The sequence below is a fragment of the Salarias fasciatus genome, chromosome 12, assembly GCF_902148845.1.
Source record: "Salarias fasciatus chromosome 12, fSalaFa1.1, whole genome shotgun sequence".
Taxonomy (NCBI): Eukaryota; Metazoa; Chordata; class Actinopteri; order Blenniiformes; family Blenniidae; genus Salarias; species Salarias fasciatus.
The window spans coordinates 13,533,277-13,547,698 of record NC_043756.1 but is presented as its reverse complement, the minus strand read 5'-3'; the positions used below and the strand labels follow the sequence as shown (position 1 = coordinate 13,547,698).

Genomic DNA, 14,422 nt, shown 5'->3' with positions numbered 1-14,422 from the left:
AAAGGAACTGAGATAGCAATACTCATACCTTTGCTGTATGTGTGATTCAGACCTGCATCACCAGGATAGTTTCTGGCTTTCATATATCACCCTTTTCAAGTGTTCTTGTGATTTTAGGCAAATTTGAATGGTTTGTCTGTATTTATCTTATGTGGAGATGAGGCCAAGGAACTTTCTTCTTCTTCTTTTTTTTTTCTCCAAATGTTACAGCACAAGGTTTTTATTTTTTTTTTATTGCATGGGAACATTTCTTCCTGTATTTTCTGTGCTTTGTGAAAGTTTCGATTTATTCAACTGTGCATGCTCAGCTCGACAAACAATGGGGAGCACCAGTGTTGCACTTGCATTAGGCTACTTGATTTTTTTTCACCACTGAACTTATAAACATAGCTGCACATTTTACAGGATTTCAGATTCAGTGGAACCAAATTTGAACTAGCTGACCCTAAATTATACAGTCAACCAGTCAGTGCTGTATTTCAGGCCCATAATGCACAGTGCTCGCGTTGCAACTGCTGGATAGTTCTGATAAATTAGTTTCCTGTTTTCCTGCAAATGTTTTTATTAGATATAAGTGAGGTAAACAGATAAAGAATACAATGATACCATAATCAACTGACTATAATTATATCCTCCTGGGACCATTGACCTCTCTGTGGTGAGTGTTGCCACAGTCATCTCTCTATACTCTTTGTGTCATTCTCCTTATTTCTGTTGCATTTTATCAAGTACATCTTGGGCTTTACAGTGATACATTATACTAGAATATTATATGGATCCCAAATGATAATAATTAAAAAAAAAAAAAGAAGAAGAATATTAAATTATCTTCTCAGGTCCCAGGAGGTTAAATTACTGTCTCCTTCGATAACTTTATGGTTTTATTCTTTTTAACAGGCATTGCCCAAACACTTTATCTATGTGCAACCATACATGTTTGACCTAATTTTCTAAATTCAAAATGCCAGTTTCGGTCTTCATCTGATGACTGACTTCATTTGACACCAGACTGCCTGCTTTGCCTTAATCTGAATAAGTACAACACTACATGTACAAAAAAATGTAAAGTTCCTAGTGAAATATATATATTAATATAATTATCGTGCCTCTCCAGACAATATTTTCACTCTCTCATGAAAGACTGTTCAAATGTTTTTGCAGATATGCTGTACTGTTTTAGCCAGAGGTGTTGATGTATCTATAAAAGTTTATATCTTATTTACTTTAACAGAGTAATGTGATGAGCAAGGTGATGATTGTCGTGTGATTTATTTCCTGTTGTGGTTTCTGTTGAAAGATGTATATGAAGTATAAATACAGTATAAAGTACACGATTAGTCTCTGTGCATCCTTTAATTCTCTAAGGCTGAACTTGAATAAAGATATCAAAACATTGCACAGTACCTTCTAAATTCCACTGCCAATCACTGAATTCAGGATATTCTACAAAGATTTTTTTTTCTTGCGAATGTCTGTGTGGTGATCTTCTTTGTGACGGATGTGGCTCCTCCTCGCTATTAGATATTCTAATTAACAAGCTAATTAGCAGCGTCTAGAATCCATCAGCGTAGGGAACAGAGCAAGTGAAACCTTGGAATTATCCCCCTACAGGATTGCATGAAATCCACTAACAGAGCCCCCTCAGATCTTTACTGAACTGATCTTTATTCAAGCTGGATCCGATCACTGTCAGGATGACAGGTATGAACACACGTGAGAGCAGAGAGTGTTTCTGAACACACCATTTCCTCAATGACGTGAAGATCAAAGCCCCTTTGTGTCAGTGACTGCTATTGAAGTAGAAATCAGACCACAGACACATAAAAGAGACGCTGCTAAAAGGCTCGATCGTCCACTACCTGAGATGAACGGCCGGACAAACAGCATCCGTCCGTCTCCTGTGTCCACTTCACCCACACTGATGTGACAGAAACATTTGAACTGTGAAAGGAAACGCAGCACAGGGTGAACACAGGATATTCACTCACAGCCTGATATTGAACTCACGTCAGTTCTCCAGTGAGGCGACAGTACTGACCACTGACAATACAGTGATCGATTCCAAGTGGTTTGCAGTTATGTCGGAACTGTTGCCTACAGATGAAAGTGAAATGGGAGAATATCTATCTTCTATACCATTTAATCCTTAGGGTCATGGGGTGCTGGAGCCAATCAGCTAACTATGGGTGAGGTCGACCACACATACTGTTGTTTTAGATTGTGAAAGAAACCTGGAGGAAAGCCATATGCACAGGGAGAATGTGCAAACTCCACAAATCAAGGTCTGCACGATTATCCATCATCAGCTCTGTGAAACTCCTGTGTATATTTTCGTGTTTCTCACATTTTTCTATTATAGTGTACATATGTGTCTGTCTTATAAGTATATTTAAATTATATGTAATTTATATCTGTTAGTTTATATCTGTTATTTAATTATATCTGTCTTAAATTTATATTATTTATGTCAGTTAGCTTACATCTGTTATTTAATTATATCTATCTATATCTAATTTATATTGGAATTGTATAAAAATTTGGGGTTTTGTAAATTTTCACATTTCACATTTCTATTCCATTTATATTTCTTTTCTCTGTGCTGCTGGAAGACTGCATTTTCCTCCTGTGGGACAAATAAAGGACTTTCAATCAATTCAATTCAATCTAAATTATTCAAATGTCGTTGTGTGATAACATGAGACAAGGCACCAATCAAATTTGATTTGTAATTGTAGATAGTATTTCTTTATTTGCAAAATAATAATGAAACACATGACAACAGATATCTGTATTTCCATTTAAAAGCTGCTTTTGAATGATCAAGACTCTATGGCTGCATCAACATGGTTCCTTCTTTCTGTATGAAAATGTAATTTAGAGCCTTCCTGACTGAGGATTTGCAACAATGTATAATTTTTAAGTGACGTCATCATCTAATTTGACCTAGATATGCAAATGAGCCTCGATACAATAGAACGTTCCTAAGTGGCACCAATGTGTCAGTTTTAAAGCTTTTTTTTTTTTAAAACGTTATAAGGTTCCTTCTTTCTTTGCACAAACTTCATGTCAGCTCAGGTGGACTTTGCAGGAGGAAAAACCAGGCTGAAAGCAGTAAATTACAGTTCCATAGCAGCGGAGCACCGGACAAATTTACCGGTTTTTTTTTTTTTTTTTTTTTACTTACAGCGTGAGAAATACAATGTGTGGCGTGAGTGCGTGACAAAATACCGAAATACGTGACTGTCGCGCTCAATGCGCGAGACTTGAGAGCCCTGCCAGTTTGCATGGGCCCAGCTTGGCTAGGAGCCGACTAGCTTGGGACCGAGTTGATTAGCTTGGTTAGCTTGACTGTATCCCGGACCAAATGGGGGCAGTTCATGGAAGAAATACCTAATAGTTTATGAAGCCTGGGGAGGTGAAGTTAAACATAACTAGTTACCAAAAGGACTTTAACCAGTTATGGCAGAATGCAATGAAGGGTGACTCCACCTTCTGACTGCCAAAAGAAAAGAGCAGGTTAAGGTTTAATGAGCAGTCACAGCAGGTGTGAGCTCCTTCTCCGTTTCTTTATTTGATGTTGACAAATCAGAAGTGAACTTTGGACTACAGTAGCTTGGCCACTGATAATGAAGTCAGTTGTATAAATTCAGTTAACTAACACACTTCCTTAAACGTGGCTCCATGACACATAAAACACTGCTTTCATATCTTTTCACTTGACCTTTTGAACAAACAAAGTTTTTCATGAACTAAATGAAAAACAGACATAAAGACAAGTGAAAAAAACTTCAGGGACATTAGGAGTTCATTTTTTTTGACAAGATTTTATAACAATATTCAGATTCACTGAAATATGCATGGGTCGAAACAGCTAAAGAAGTCAGCGGATCAATTTAGGACAACTTTTGAATTAAACTAAGTGTATTGTTCCATATTTCCTTCCCTTTACTCACAAGTGTATGTTCTTATTAACTTCATTAACGATAATAACTGTCTCCCCCTGCTTCATGAAGTCGTGACATAAAAATCAATCGATTCAGTTTAAACACTTCCATGCTTTAAATGAATACAGGATCTCTGACTTCACGCTGATAGAAAATACTTTCTGTCTGTGATGAATCTATTCAGGAAGCTTCCAGTTTTCATTTCAAGCGACCGTGAGTGGTATTTTCTGATGCTCATTAAGCTTCTCTGCCATGTAACCGAGAGTGATAAGAGTTTGTAACAGTGTGCTCTCTTCTTTAGAAAATGAAGATAAAGGCCAAATACATCAGTCATGCAGAGTAATTACATAAGGATATAACCTCAAGGTGCTTGACCTTTCCGTCTATTCTTCATTGCTCTTTGACATTTCAGAAATTGTAAATGTGATGAAGGCTGCACACTTCTTTGATGGTTACTAGTAAGAGAAGAACTGTTGATTGTTTTTGCACCTATATTCACATTGTGTCAACAGAAAATATTCAGGAATAAGGGCTGTAGCTCAATCACAGGCAGCTCCACAAAATTCAGATTTGATTAATATAAAGTTCATCAACAGTATTTTTTTTTTCTTTCATTCAATAAATGTTAGTTCTTCACCACAGTTCAAAAGAAAAGTCTAACAGGCTCGGGGTAAACAGGATTTTGTTACTGATATTTAATTTTTAGAAAAATATGGATATATAGTGCTTCACTTTATTTGGATTTCTTGACCTTATGAAAGACAAAGTAAACTGTTTTTGGGGGCTGTGCTTGCTCATGTGGAACTGTTGGGTTCTGGAAATGTGCCAAGAAATGCGCTGTTTGGACTGATAGTTTTCAGAAATGCATCAACTGATAAGTGAAGTGAGAAATGCACCAAAGCGACGGACAGAAAAAAAATCTGTATGCTGCAGTAACCCAGCGGCTTTAGGACCCAGATCTCTCAGCGGAAGAAGAAGAAGCACCTTAGCTCCAAACATCCTCCCCTCATCATCCTCATCCTCATCATCCTCCCCGTCCTCCCGCAGCCTCCACGGCCGCCATGCAGCGCCTGCTCCCCGCCGCGGTGCTGCAGTGTGTCGGCGTGTTCGCCGGGGCTCAGCCGGAGGAGCCCGGGCTCACCGAGCGGTCCTACGTGGTCCTGGAGAAGCAGAATCTAGGTGAGAGCTCGCGCCGTGGAGGGGGTGGGGATGGAGCTGTCACCGCAGGCAGCCTGTCTCAGCTGTTCGGCTCCGTCAGAGCAGCTTCCGGGCTCATCCTTTGCTGTCTCCCTTGTTCTCCTGCTGCAGTCGTGCTGGGCAGCGTGCTCGGAGTCCTGCTGCTGCTCATGATCATCATGGCTGTGTGTGTTTACAAGCCGCTGGCAGGCCGCTGAACGGGCAGCGGGGAGGGACGGACCCGCCCCCGGACACACCCAGCCGAGTCCTGCAAACACTGGATCCGTCTGCGCCTTCAGGATATGGGCTTTACTTCCCGCAGCCGCTGGTTTATATTGACTTATCCAAAACTGCGAGACTGTTTTTTGAGTTTCCAGCACAGCTTTGCTTTTCAAGCGCCACTGTGCAAAAGATGAATTCACTTTTAAATACTTTGCAGAAATGGAGTTGGTTGCATTGTGCAGTTTATATTGCCATACTAAAAGTAACTAAAATGTCAATGAACCAGCTATGATAATTGTACACTGAAGGAGCTGTGCACCACATTTATACTGGCATTGTTAAAATGACTGCATTCCTCTGGTTATGCTTTTCATGGATGTGGATCTCCTCAATCATTTACACAGTCTTTATTTGGGAAAGTCATTGCAAAGTCAGATATCATCCAAAATTGAGCCTATAGCTATTCTACTCTATAAGACCTGCCTTGCTTACCGTGTGTGTCCAGAGTGCTGACAAACAGAGCGAAGGTAAACATCAGAAGAAGATCCATACGTCAGGCTTTTTCACACTGGGATGCTGAAGACTTCAGCTAGTTTTTAAAGATTCACAGTTTGACACAAGCTCTCGCTCTCTTCATTAAAAGACAGTGTGTTTAAGCCACAGTCAAAGAGGCTGCTTGAGTTCTGCAAACACAAAGCTGGTCAGTACCAACAATGTGATTTGAGGCAGATTATTCAGGAGGGACTACTTGAATTACTCTGTAATTGGATCAGCTCTTAGTTTAAATAGGTTGAGGACTTCTGTCTCACATGTGGAAAAGTTGATTACCACTGTTGCAGAGGTAAACACTGCATCTTACGGCGAGAGACGGAAAAAAAACACGTTTACTGATACATCCCAATCCGAGATTTATGTCAGTAACAGCAGGGTGTATGAGCAGAGGCAGAGAGGATCAAGCCCACAGTGAAACATGGTGGTGGGAATAGTAACATCTGGGGGTGAAGCTTTGAAGAACTATTTAAAGATCAAGGAGAGCTCACATGAACTGTTCTGCATGGTCACCTGATCTCAGCACTTCTCAACTTTTTATGGAAGCGCCAGCAAACAGAAAGCCAAAACATGCCAACAATCATCACAAGATCACGTTGGAACAACACAGATGATTGGGCTGTGCACAAACCGGGGGGGGGGGGCTGTCATGAGATTAAAGGTGGAAACTATTGTAAAATACATGTGAATGCGTCTGATATGCAACCCTTGGACCTGACTGTAAAGTTATTTATTTCAAAACCCTAGTAAGTGAAAAGGTATTTCACAATGTTCTTGTGCTCTGCAAGCATTGATTTGATAAAAGTGGGATTAAAAAACTGGAGACTGGTCATTTTTTGAAGGACAAATATTAATTTAGAGCTGCTGTGTATGTTAAACTCAAAGATGGAGTTGATGCACTGAACTGTAAAGTCATATGACATAAAATGTCTCAATTTGAAGCTGTAGTCAAATTAAAAAAGGCACACACACTCCAGATGTAGTCTTCATGGAAATAAAGTGCTTTTATTTTTAGACAGAAAAATTCTCTTCACTTTTTTAGACAATTAAAAAAAAAAAATCAGCTTCAATGATGCATTGCAAAGCCTTGCATTAAATTAATCGACGGTAGCCTCTTTAAAGCCGACTGTTCAGCAGTTTGGCAACTTGGTCATTACAACTAGTTGTTCAGCAGAAGCTCCTGACGCAGCGATGCAGACCTTTGACAAGCGGTTTGGAAATCACCTGTAGTGGTTATTGTATATTGCTCAACGTCACACTGTTAAAATGGAAATTCATCTTTTTTTTTTTTTAAATTACTTTTAAACAAAATCTGTTGGGATAGTTTAAGTCTGGCTGGCACAACAGAAAATGGTCGCCATTGTGTTGTTTGAATCCCACCAAGTGTCATCAGAACAAAGCAATCATTGGCACATGCTGGAGCGACTTGTCCTAAATATGGCGGCCATGCTTGATCTCTCCTTCTGCTCAGAGGTCTTGAGTTGTTCATGGCTACAAAAAGGCAAACTGTCCTTGGGAATAATCTCTGCAACACTGTTGTGTGTTGCTGCTTGACAACTGTAAGTGTACACACAGCCGAGTCTCTGCTTTCGTATGTCTGAACTGAGGTGAAGTTGATCCGTGACTTTGTATAAAAATAAGTTCTGTCGCTACGAAGGTCAGAGGAACCGGAGAAAATCAGGCCAAGAAATTGAAACCCTTGTCCTCATCTGCAGCAGAGATATGTCGCCGTGCGGCCGATTCTCCCTTCTGTGGAGTATTTACATTCACCGAGTATAAGAAAATGCTTTCGGCGTCTGACCGAAGGATCAGAACCAAATCATGACAGCGGACTGATATGCACGAACGGTACCATTTTGCACTGAAAAAACAATTACAAGGGAATCAATTAGCAGTCTGGGAAATTGAGTGATGAGAAACGTGGAATTTGGAACCCTGAGATTTCTGCTATTCGGTGTGAATTTCAACAAAAAGTGTCTCTGTGAGGGAAGCTTCACAACTAACGCTCAAATCTTTCCTCTGGGTGCAGCAATACTTCCAGCTTTCAAATGTTCTATTCAGTCTGTCTTCTAGCTTTCTAATGTCAGAGGATACAAAAAAAAAAAAAAAAAAAAAAAACCTAGCGGGCCCAGAATGTCACATTTGAGTGGAAACTCTATAAAGTCTATAAAATTATCCTACTCAGACTTAATTTACACTGACTTAACCTCACACTAGACAACAGTTTGTTTAGTACAAAGGGAGTGCCGCAGTAATCCTGAACTGGAACAGTAACTCCCAAAAAATAAAAAGTACAGCTACAAAATGAGCTCACACAGTCCATGAACAAAGCCTGAAAATGGGAGACATGCTACGAAGAGATAGAAATATATAAAAGAGTATGCCATTACCAAAAATACCTCTGGGAAGATATTGAATACCGGGAGTTTGATATTGCCTGTGTGAATAGAATCTGTTACAGAAAGAAGTCTGCGGTTGCATAGATGACTAGAGTGGTTAGGAAGGAAAACTGAGGTGTGGTAGTTGCTTCTGGGTCTGGAAAAGTTGCATTATTCCCTCTTATTCCTTTTTTTTTTTAAATTATTATTTCTCAGTGAGTGATAGCTGCAGTATTCTCTCGAGCTCCTCCTCCTCCTGCTTCCTCCTCCTCTCCTCATCCTCCTGAGCGCGAGCGGAGAGCTCCATGGCCAGGCGGAGGTCTGAGTCGGCGCTGGAGGCGGAGGGGGAGCTGGCAGGGCTTGACGTGTCTCCGTATTCCACTAGCACCCCCTCTGGGATACTCCTAGAAGGACAGCGGCGGGAGGAACATGAACGCCACACTACTGGCACATTCACACAGGCACATCTGAACCACTGTGGAACAAACAGGTGCTGCAGCTATGCAGGTATACTAGATCAACTTGTTCTCACCTGTCGCTCTGACTGCTTGGCATGAAGTCCGTGAGTTCCCCATCAGTCTCCTCCCAGACTCCATCCTGTCATCACATAAAAACGCTTTAAGGATCCTGATCATAGTTCAATAGGACGGGGTTTGAGTGACGGCTGCTCGGACCTGGCTCGGATCTCTGCGAGACTCCAGGAGGCTCTGATGGATGGCGTACTGGAGGAGCTCCTCGTCATTGCTGGGCACGTTCATGTGGCGACTGCCGCCCCGGCGGTGATAACTGGAAGGCACCTCAAACACTGAGGGACACACCTGAAATGGAGGCAATGCTGAAAAGAAAGAAAAGGAAAAAAAGAATACAAAACATAAGAGAAGCTGTTAAGAAATCACAGACGTGCAGTCTTGTCTTTCAGTACAGGTCACATTCTCACCGGCTGCTTCGTCATCCTCTCCCGAGGATGTTGGTGTGGCTGCTGCTGAAGAGTTCACCTCCTCCTCAGTACTGCATTTATTCACGTTTCCAAATGTGATCCTGGCATTCAGCACATGAAACAGAGGAATCTCTGCAAAACAGTGAAGGAAAACATGTATTAAACAAACAAAAAAAAAAAACCCTGAAAAAAAGTCATGTGGAAAATGGGATTCTAAAGAAGTGCACACCTATTTTCACAGGGAATCCAGGAGGAAACTTCAGAGTTACAAAATCCCGGAGCCGAGCAAAGTGGGAGCTGGTCCGAGCCATGAGGTCAATGATGGGGGTCACCTGCTCCACCAGGGACAGCGGGTGCTCCTCACTCATCCACAGCGTACCTTTAAACCTGAGTGAGAGGAAACAAGGTTTTGGTTTCAAAATATACCCTCGAATTCAGTTTGTTTCAGCCAAGCCAGGAGCGTCAGTCTTACTTCTGTGTGCGGATGCTCAGTTCAATGGGACGCCCGATGTCTCTGTTCCCCAGATCAAAGTCTGGATCAAAATACTCTTCTGGAGTGATGGCGGTGGGATTTGTGGCAGTAGCATACTCGAGAGTCAGGTCCTTTAAAATTAAGCAGTTACATGAAACTACCTGCTGTAGAGGATAAATGCACAGCTTGTGTTTCATTACTGGGAGGATATTTTACCCCTTGAGCACTGATGTGCTGCTCCACAGTCCCCAGCAGAGACTCCAAGATGTTCCTTTCACCTGTGACCAATAAGCATTAATGTAACGCTCTCATTCACTTGTTTTCTTCAGAAGAGCAGAAGCAAAACCAGGAGTCTGGAATTCCACCTACTTTTAATCCGGGCTTTCTCCTCGTCTGTGAGATGTTCGGTCCTCGTCCGGATCACAACATTCACGTTGTTCACGCTGAAAACCTGAGAAATGATCCAGAATTAACAAAACTTTTTTCACTTTTTGCACATATTGATTTGAACAAAGAGTAAATGTAACTACTGCTAACCTTTGCTTCGAATCCATTGACGACTTCGGTTTTGTCAGATCTCCAGCCCCAAATCCCAGATTTGTTCCTGAGAGGAAATAAAGACGGGAATGAAGCCAAAAGGTCTCTGCTGTGGCTCAGAGAAAAAAACATAACAAGAAAGTGTGTCTTGCCTCTCAAAAGCAATGTCCTTTGTGTCCAAGTAGGTGTTGACGATCGGAGTCGTCAACCTTTTGGCGACCTCCTGTTCAGCCGGCTGCATGGACTCTAACGTCACGTCTTCTATTTCCTGGGAGATGTTGAAGCGTTCGGTATCCACCACTTCGTCGTCATGATTCACCTCCATCAGCTCCGCACAGGAATCTGCTGCAGACATGAAGGACGATGTATTTACAACGGAATAAGAGACAGAAAGAAACTTCTCCAAGCTGCAGAGCTGAAACACAAACCGTCCCCCCTGAAGATGTAGCTGCGGCGCCCTCTGATCCAGGTCATGTTCTCAAAGCCCAGGAGAGTGGCGTCCACTCGCAGGCAGGCGCCACTTTTCCAAATGCGACAAACGTCACTCGGGCAAACCCGTGACAGGAGAGGAACTGTGAAAACAACAGACGAAGGGCTCACAGGGGAAAACAACACCAATCAAAAGCAAAACTAACCAAACACACCAGGTGTCAGGTAGGCTGTTTTTCCTGTCTGACCTCATGTTTCAGCCTTATTTTTACTGGCAGTCGCTTTGTGCATTACATTACTTTTATCGCTTCACTTTGATATTTTCACACAACTTACTCCAACTGGTGAATTCCCACTTCATTTCCATGTAGAAATCTGGAGACTAGGGGGGGAAAAAAAGACCAAAAGATCATTTATTTTGCTGCTCAACATAAACGACAGAAAAACAATGGAAGAATATTTCCAGGAAAACCTCTCGAATCTTTGACAGCAGCTCAGGCACCCCTCCCAGAGCGGTGGAGGCTTTGAGGTAGTCTCTCCGCTGCAGCACTAACTGAACCATCTCTGGGTCGCCGGTGCTGACGGCTTCCTGCAGCACTACACGAAGAGAACAAGGACGAATAAACCACCAAACCTTTCAAGGCAAAAGCATCCGCTCTGCAAGAGAAGTATCCATTTAAAAGCCGCAATGAATAGTAATAACCAGAGAAAGGCTTTTGCATGCAGTCACAGCAGGGCTCATTCTTTTTTTCTTCTTAAAGCAGAAACTCCATTAACAGTAGATCAAATGACATGGCTAGTTTTACCACGGACCTGTCCAATTCTTGGCGTTTTCTTTCGTCACTTCAGCGCCGCGCCTCAGGAGGACCCTCACCGACTCCAAGTGTCCCAGCGACACAGCCAGGTGCAGGGGGGTCCGTCCCCTGGGGTCCACGGCCTCAATGTCATTCTGAGAAGACACAGATTATATGAAACTTATAAGTCCATCTGATGGTTGTTGTTTTTGTTCGTTAATATCTCAGTTTCCTTCCAGCATAATTTAACTATTTTGCTTGTTGTCTACATGTAACTGTTCTAGCATAACTTCACTTTGTTACGTCTCACCTGTGGGTTGTAACAATTGGTGTAATTGGTGCCGTTGGAGGTTAGACTAAGTATTTTAGTGTCTTCCTAACAACCTGCTACATAATGAAATGAGGCATGTAATTTAAGGTTGTAATCCTGTAACTCAGAGCTCAAGTTGTACATGTTTAAATTGAAGGCTATCCTCCTCCTCGTCATAATAATAATAATAGTAATAATAATAACAGAGGATCAGTCAGTACTTCAGCATCATGTCTGTTTCTCCACTGAGTCATGTTGTTGAGGTGAGAGCATTACGTATCAGCATTGTCAGGAAAAGCCGTTGGATCACAGTAATGACACAGCAGCTTAAATGTACATACTGATTGCATTTGACTCCCTACTGCTCGTCTTTAGCGAACATATGACTAACTGAGACGGCTTCGCCCCTTTGCTGTGAATTCAATCCACGGAGATTTACCGAAAACAAAACCACACAAGGCTTTAAGCTGTGTGTGTGTGTTTGCCCTGTGGTGGACAGGGACCTGTCCAGGCTGCATCCGGACTCTCACCCAACGTCTGGGAATGAATTCAGTGCCCTGTTACGTTCACATTAATACAACTTTCAAAGGAGATGAAAGAATGGATGGATGGATGGCTGATCAATAATGCGAGATTGTGCCGAGTCTCTTTGCAGGTGTGGCCCCGTCACATTGAAAAACATTGCTAATTTCTCCCCACTGCCCAAGTCATCAGGTATGAATGCTGCTAACATTTCTAACCAAAGTGAGTAGTTCATTTCTGTCCATCTTGCTTTATCAAACAAACCACAGAGTTCCACAGTCCCACACCTTTAAATGAAATATCCATATCTAGTTTTTTGTTTAGCTATGAAACATCCAGAACACTCAGGTTGTTTGGAACAAACTTGTGTTCTGTTCTCTGAGCCAAAACAAAAGCCTCAGGCGCAAATTTTGACTTTTTATGGTTCAAATATTTGGTGCAGGATGCCAGAAAGCTGCAGGATGACTTCAACTCTGAGTCCCTCCAAAACGAGGAGAGAACTATTCTGATTGTTGCTGCTTTTCAGAAAAAAAATCATTTATGTCATTCTGCTTTGTATCACATACTCTTATAATGCATTTATCATTTAGCTCTAATTTGCCATTATGTTTTTATTGTTTTGTGGCTGCCACTGGTATTTCTTTGGTGGATATTTTTCATTTCACGTTTGTTGATGTAAAACACTTTACTAGATATTACTATACAAGCATTCTAAAACTACCATTACTGAAAAATCTATGTAGTTCACTCCACTGGAGGTAAAGCGAGTTGTGAAAACATGGGCTACGTTTGCAAGATTTCCTCTGTTCAAAACCACAGATTTATACTTTCCACACGCTAAGACCAACAGAGCATTAACAGTTTCACTTTCAACACAATACAGGGAAATTTCTTGTTCCTGTCATCCTTTGACTATGCTGTTTACACTCAAAGCCAAAAGTGCATACCTACCCATGCAATCATCACAATACAAAGTGAATCACGAGTTATTGTGAGGAGAAATATAAAGTGAAAGCAGAGCAGTGGCCAGACTGACAGGAACGAGACTGGATCATAAATAAAACTGCATACATGTGGAGTTCATCCAGTGTGTGTTGGCATATCTTCCCAGATTATCAACAGTCTCTGTGATCCAGTGAATTAGGTTAGCGGCGTGCATTTAAAGTGAGATCTCTGTGTTCAGATCTGAAGTGATTTAGAGTATCGGACCTGTTGTTTGTCCACAGAGCATCTGTCAACACCGCTGGCCTACTTTACTGTCAGGCTGCACACAGCTAGCACAGCATGGGGTGTGTAGGTTAGCAGCACACTGTCGTTCCCTCACTGACCTCCGCTGATGTTATTTGTTCTTCCAGCCTCCTGTAGTCATTCTCCCACACCGAGGAGTGCAGGGGGAACTTCCCTCGGATGTCGTCGCTAACATTAGCCGTGGACATCTTCCTCTTCCTGGAGCCTCTCAGTGCAAACTTAGCAAGCCTTCGATAAGTACAGCCATGAGAAATGCTGCGACGGTTACGCGACAGCTAAGCACGAAAAAGCAGGAAAATGACGAGCCATGCTTCTAAAAGGTAGAAATAAAACCCGATCGGACGAGCAACTTTTCCCCGAGCCTTCCCCAAAATAAAACTTTTGAACGAGGAAGTGCCCGCAGCAGTGCCAGTACTGACAGGGGGGGTTCGACAGAAAACACTCAGTAACAACAAAAACCTCCACCGAACGCCACTCACCGGCCGCCTGTGAAACCGCACATTGTTTATGCGTTACACAATATAATTATAAAGTCGACGTGAGACATAAAGAAGATTCGAGGAATTAAAAACGCACAGCCTTCCGAAAGAGAAATAGTCAATTCCAGTTTGGACGCAACCACTGTGCTCATTAAAACGGGGGCTCTAATATGAACAAACCAAATATCAACAGTGAATAAAATGACTTTCAATCTTACAGTTTTTTGAATGCTTTTGCTTCATTGTGCATTTATGATGGAATTATAAAACGAAAAAAATATAGGAAGCATTTAAACATTCGAATCTTGACTGTTTACCTGCAACGAAATAATGGGATCGACCGACTCGCATTGGTGAGTAGTAGCTGAAAATGTGAGCCTGTACCGCCCGTTTATAAATGACGCCGGGCGGTTAAAGTGACCATA

General features: G+C 41.9%; 1 protein-coding gene across 2 annotated transcripts; it reads right to left on the bottom strand.

The window, feature by feature from the left end:
- Positions 1–6,871: 6,871 nt before the first annotated feature.
- On the bottom strand, positions 6,872–14,125 carry ankrd13a (ankyrin repeat domain 13A). Of its 2 annotated transcripts, none has more exons than XM_030105767.1 (15): positions 13,599–14,125; positions 11,458–11,593; positions 11,117–11,241; positions 10,981–11,026; positions 10,644–10,787; positions 10,368–10,560; positions 10,216–10,282; positions 10,048–10,129; positions 9,895–9,956; positions 9,679–9,809; positions 9,436–9,593; positions 9,207–9,338; positions 8,944–9,104; positions 8,802–8,866; positions 6,872–8,673 (listed from the first exon to the last, which is right to left on the bottom strand). In XM_030105767.1, the coding sequence occupies exons 1-15, from the start codon at positions 13,704–13,706 to the stop codon at positions 8,475–8,477; spliced, it is 1,809 nt and encodes a 602-aa protein (XP_029961627.1). In that variant the 5' UTR covers positions 13,707–14,125; the 3' UTR covers positions 6,872–8,474. The 2 variants fall into 2 exon arrangements, with proteins under 2 accessions (XP_029961627.1, XP_029961628.1); XM_030105768.1 differs by having other exon boundaries at positions 10,368–10,557.
- Between the last annotated feature and the right edge of the window lie 297 nt (positions 14,126–14,422).

Coding starts and splice junctions, on each gene's coding strand:
- ankrd13a (XM_030105767.1), bottom strand. CDS start 13,706: ATGTCCACGGCTAATGTTAGCGACGACATCCGAGGGAAGTTCCCCCTG. Junction 9,339..9,435: donor TGGATTCCCTGTGAAAATAG/GTGTGCACTTCT, acceptor ACTGTTTTGCAG/AGATTCCTCTGTTTCATGTG. Junction 9,105..9,206: donor AGAGGATGACGAAGCAGCCG/GTGAGAATGTGA, acceptor CTTTCTTTTCAG/CATTGCCTCCATTTCAGGTG.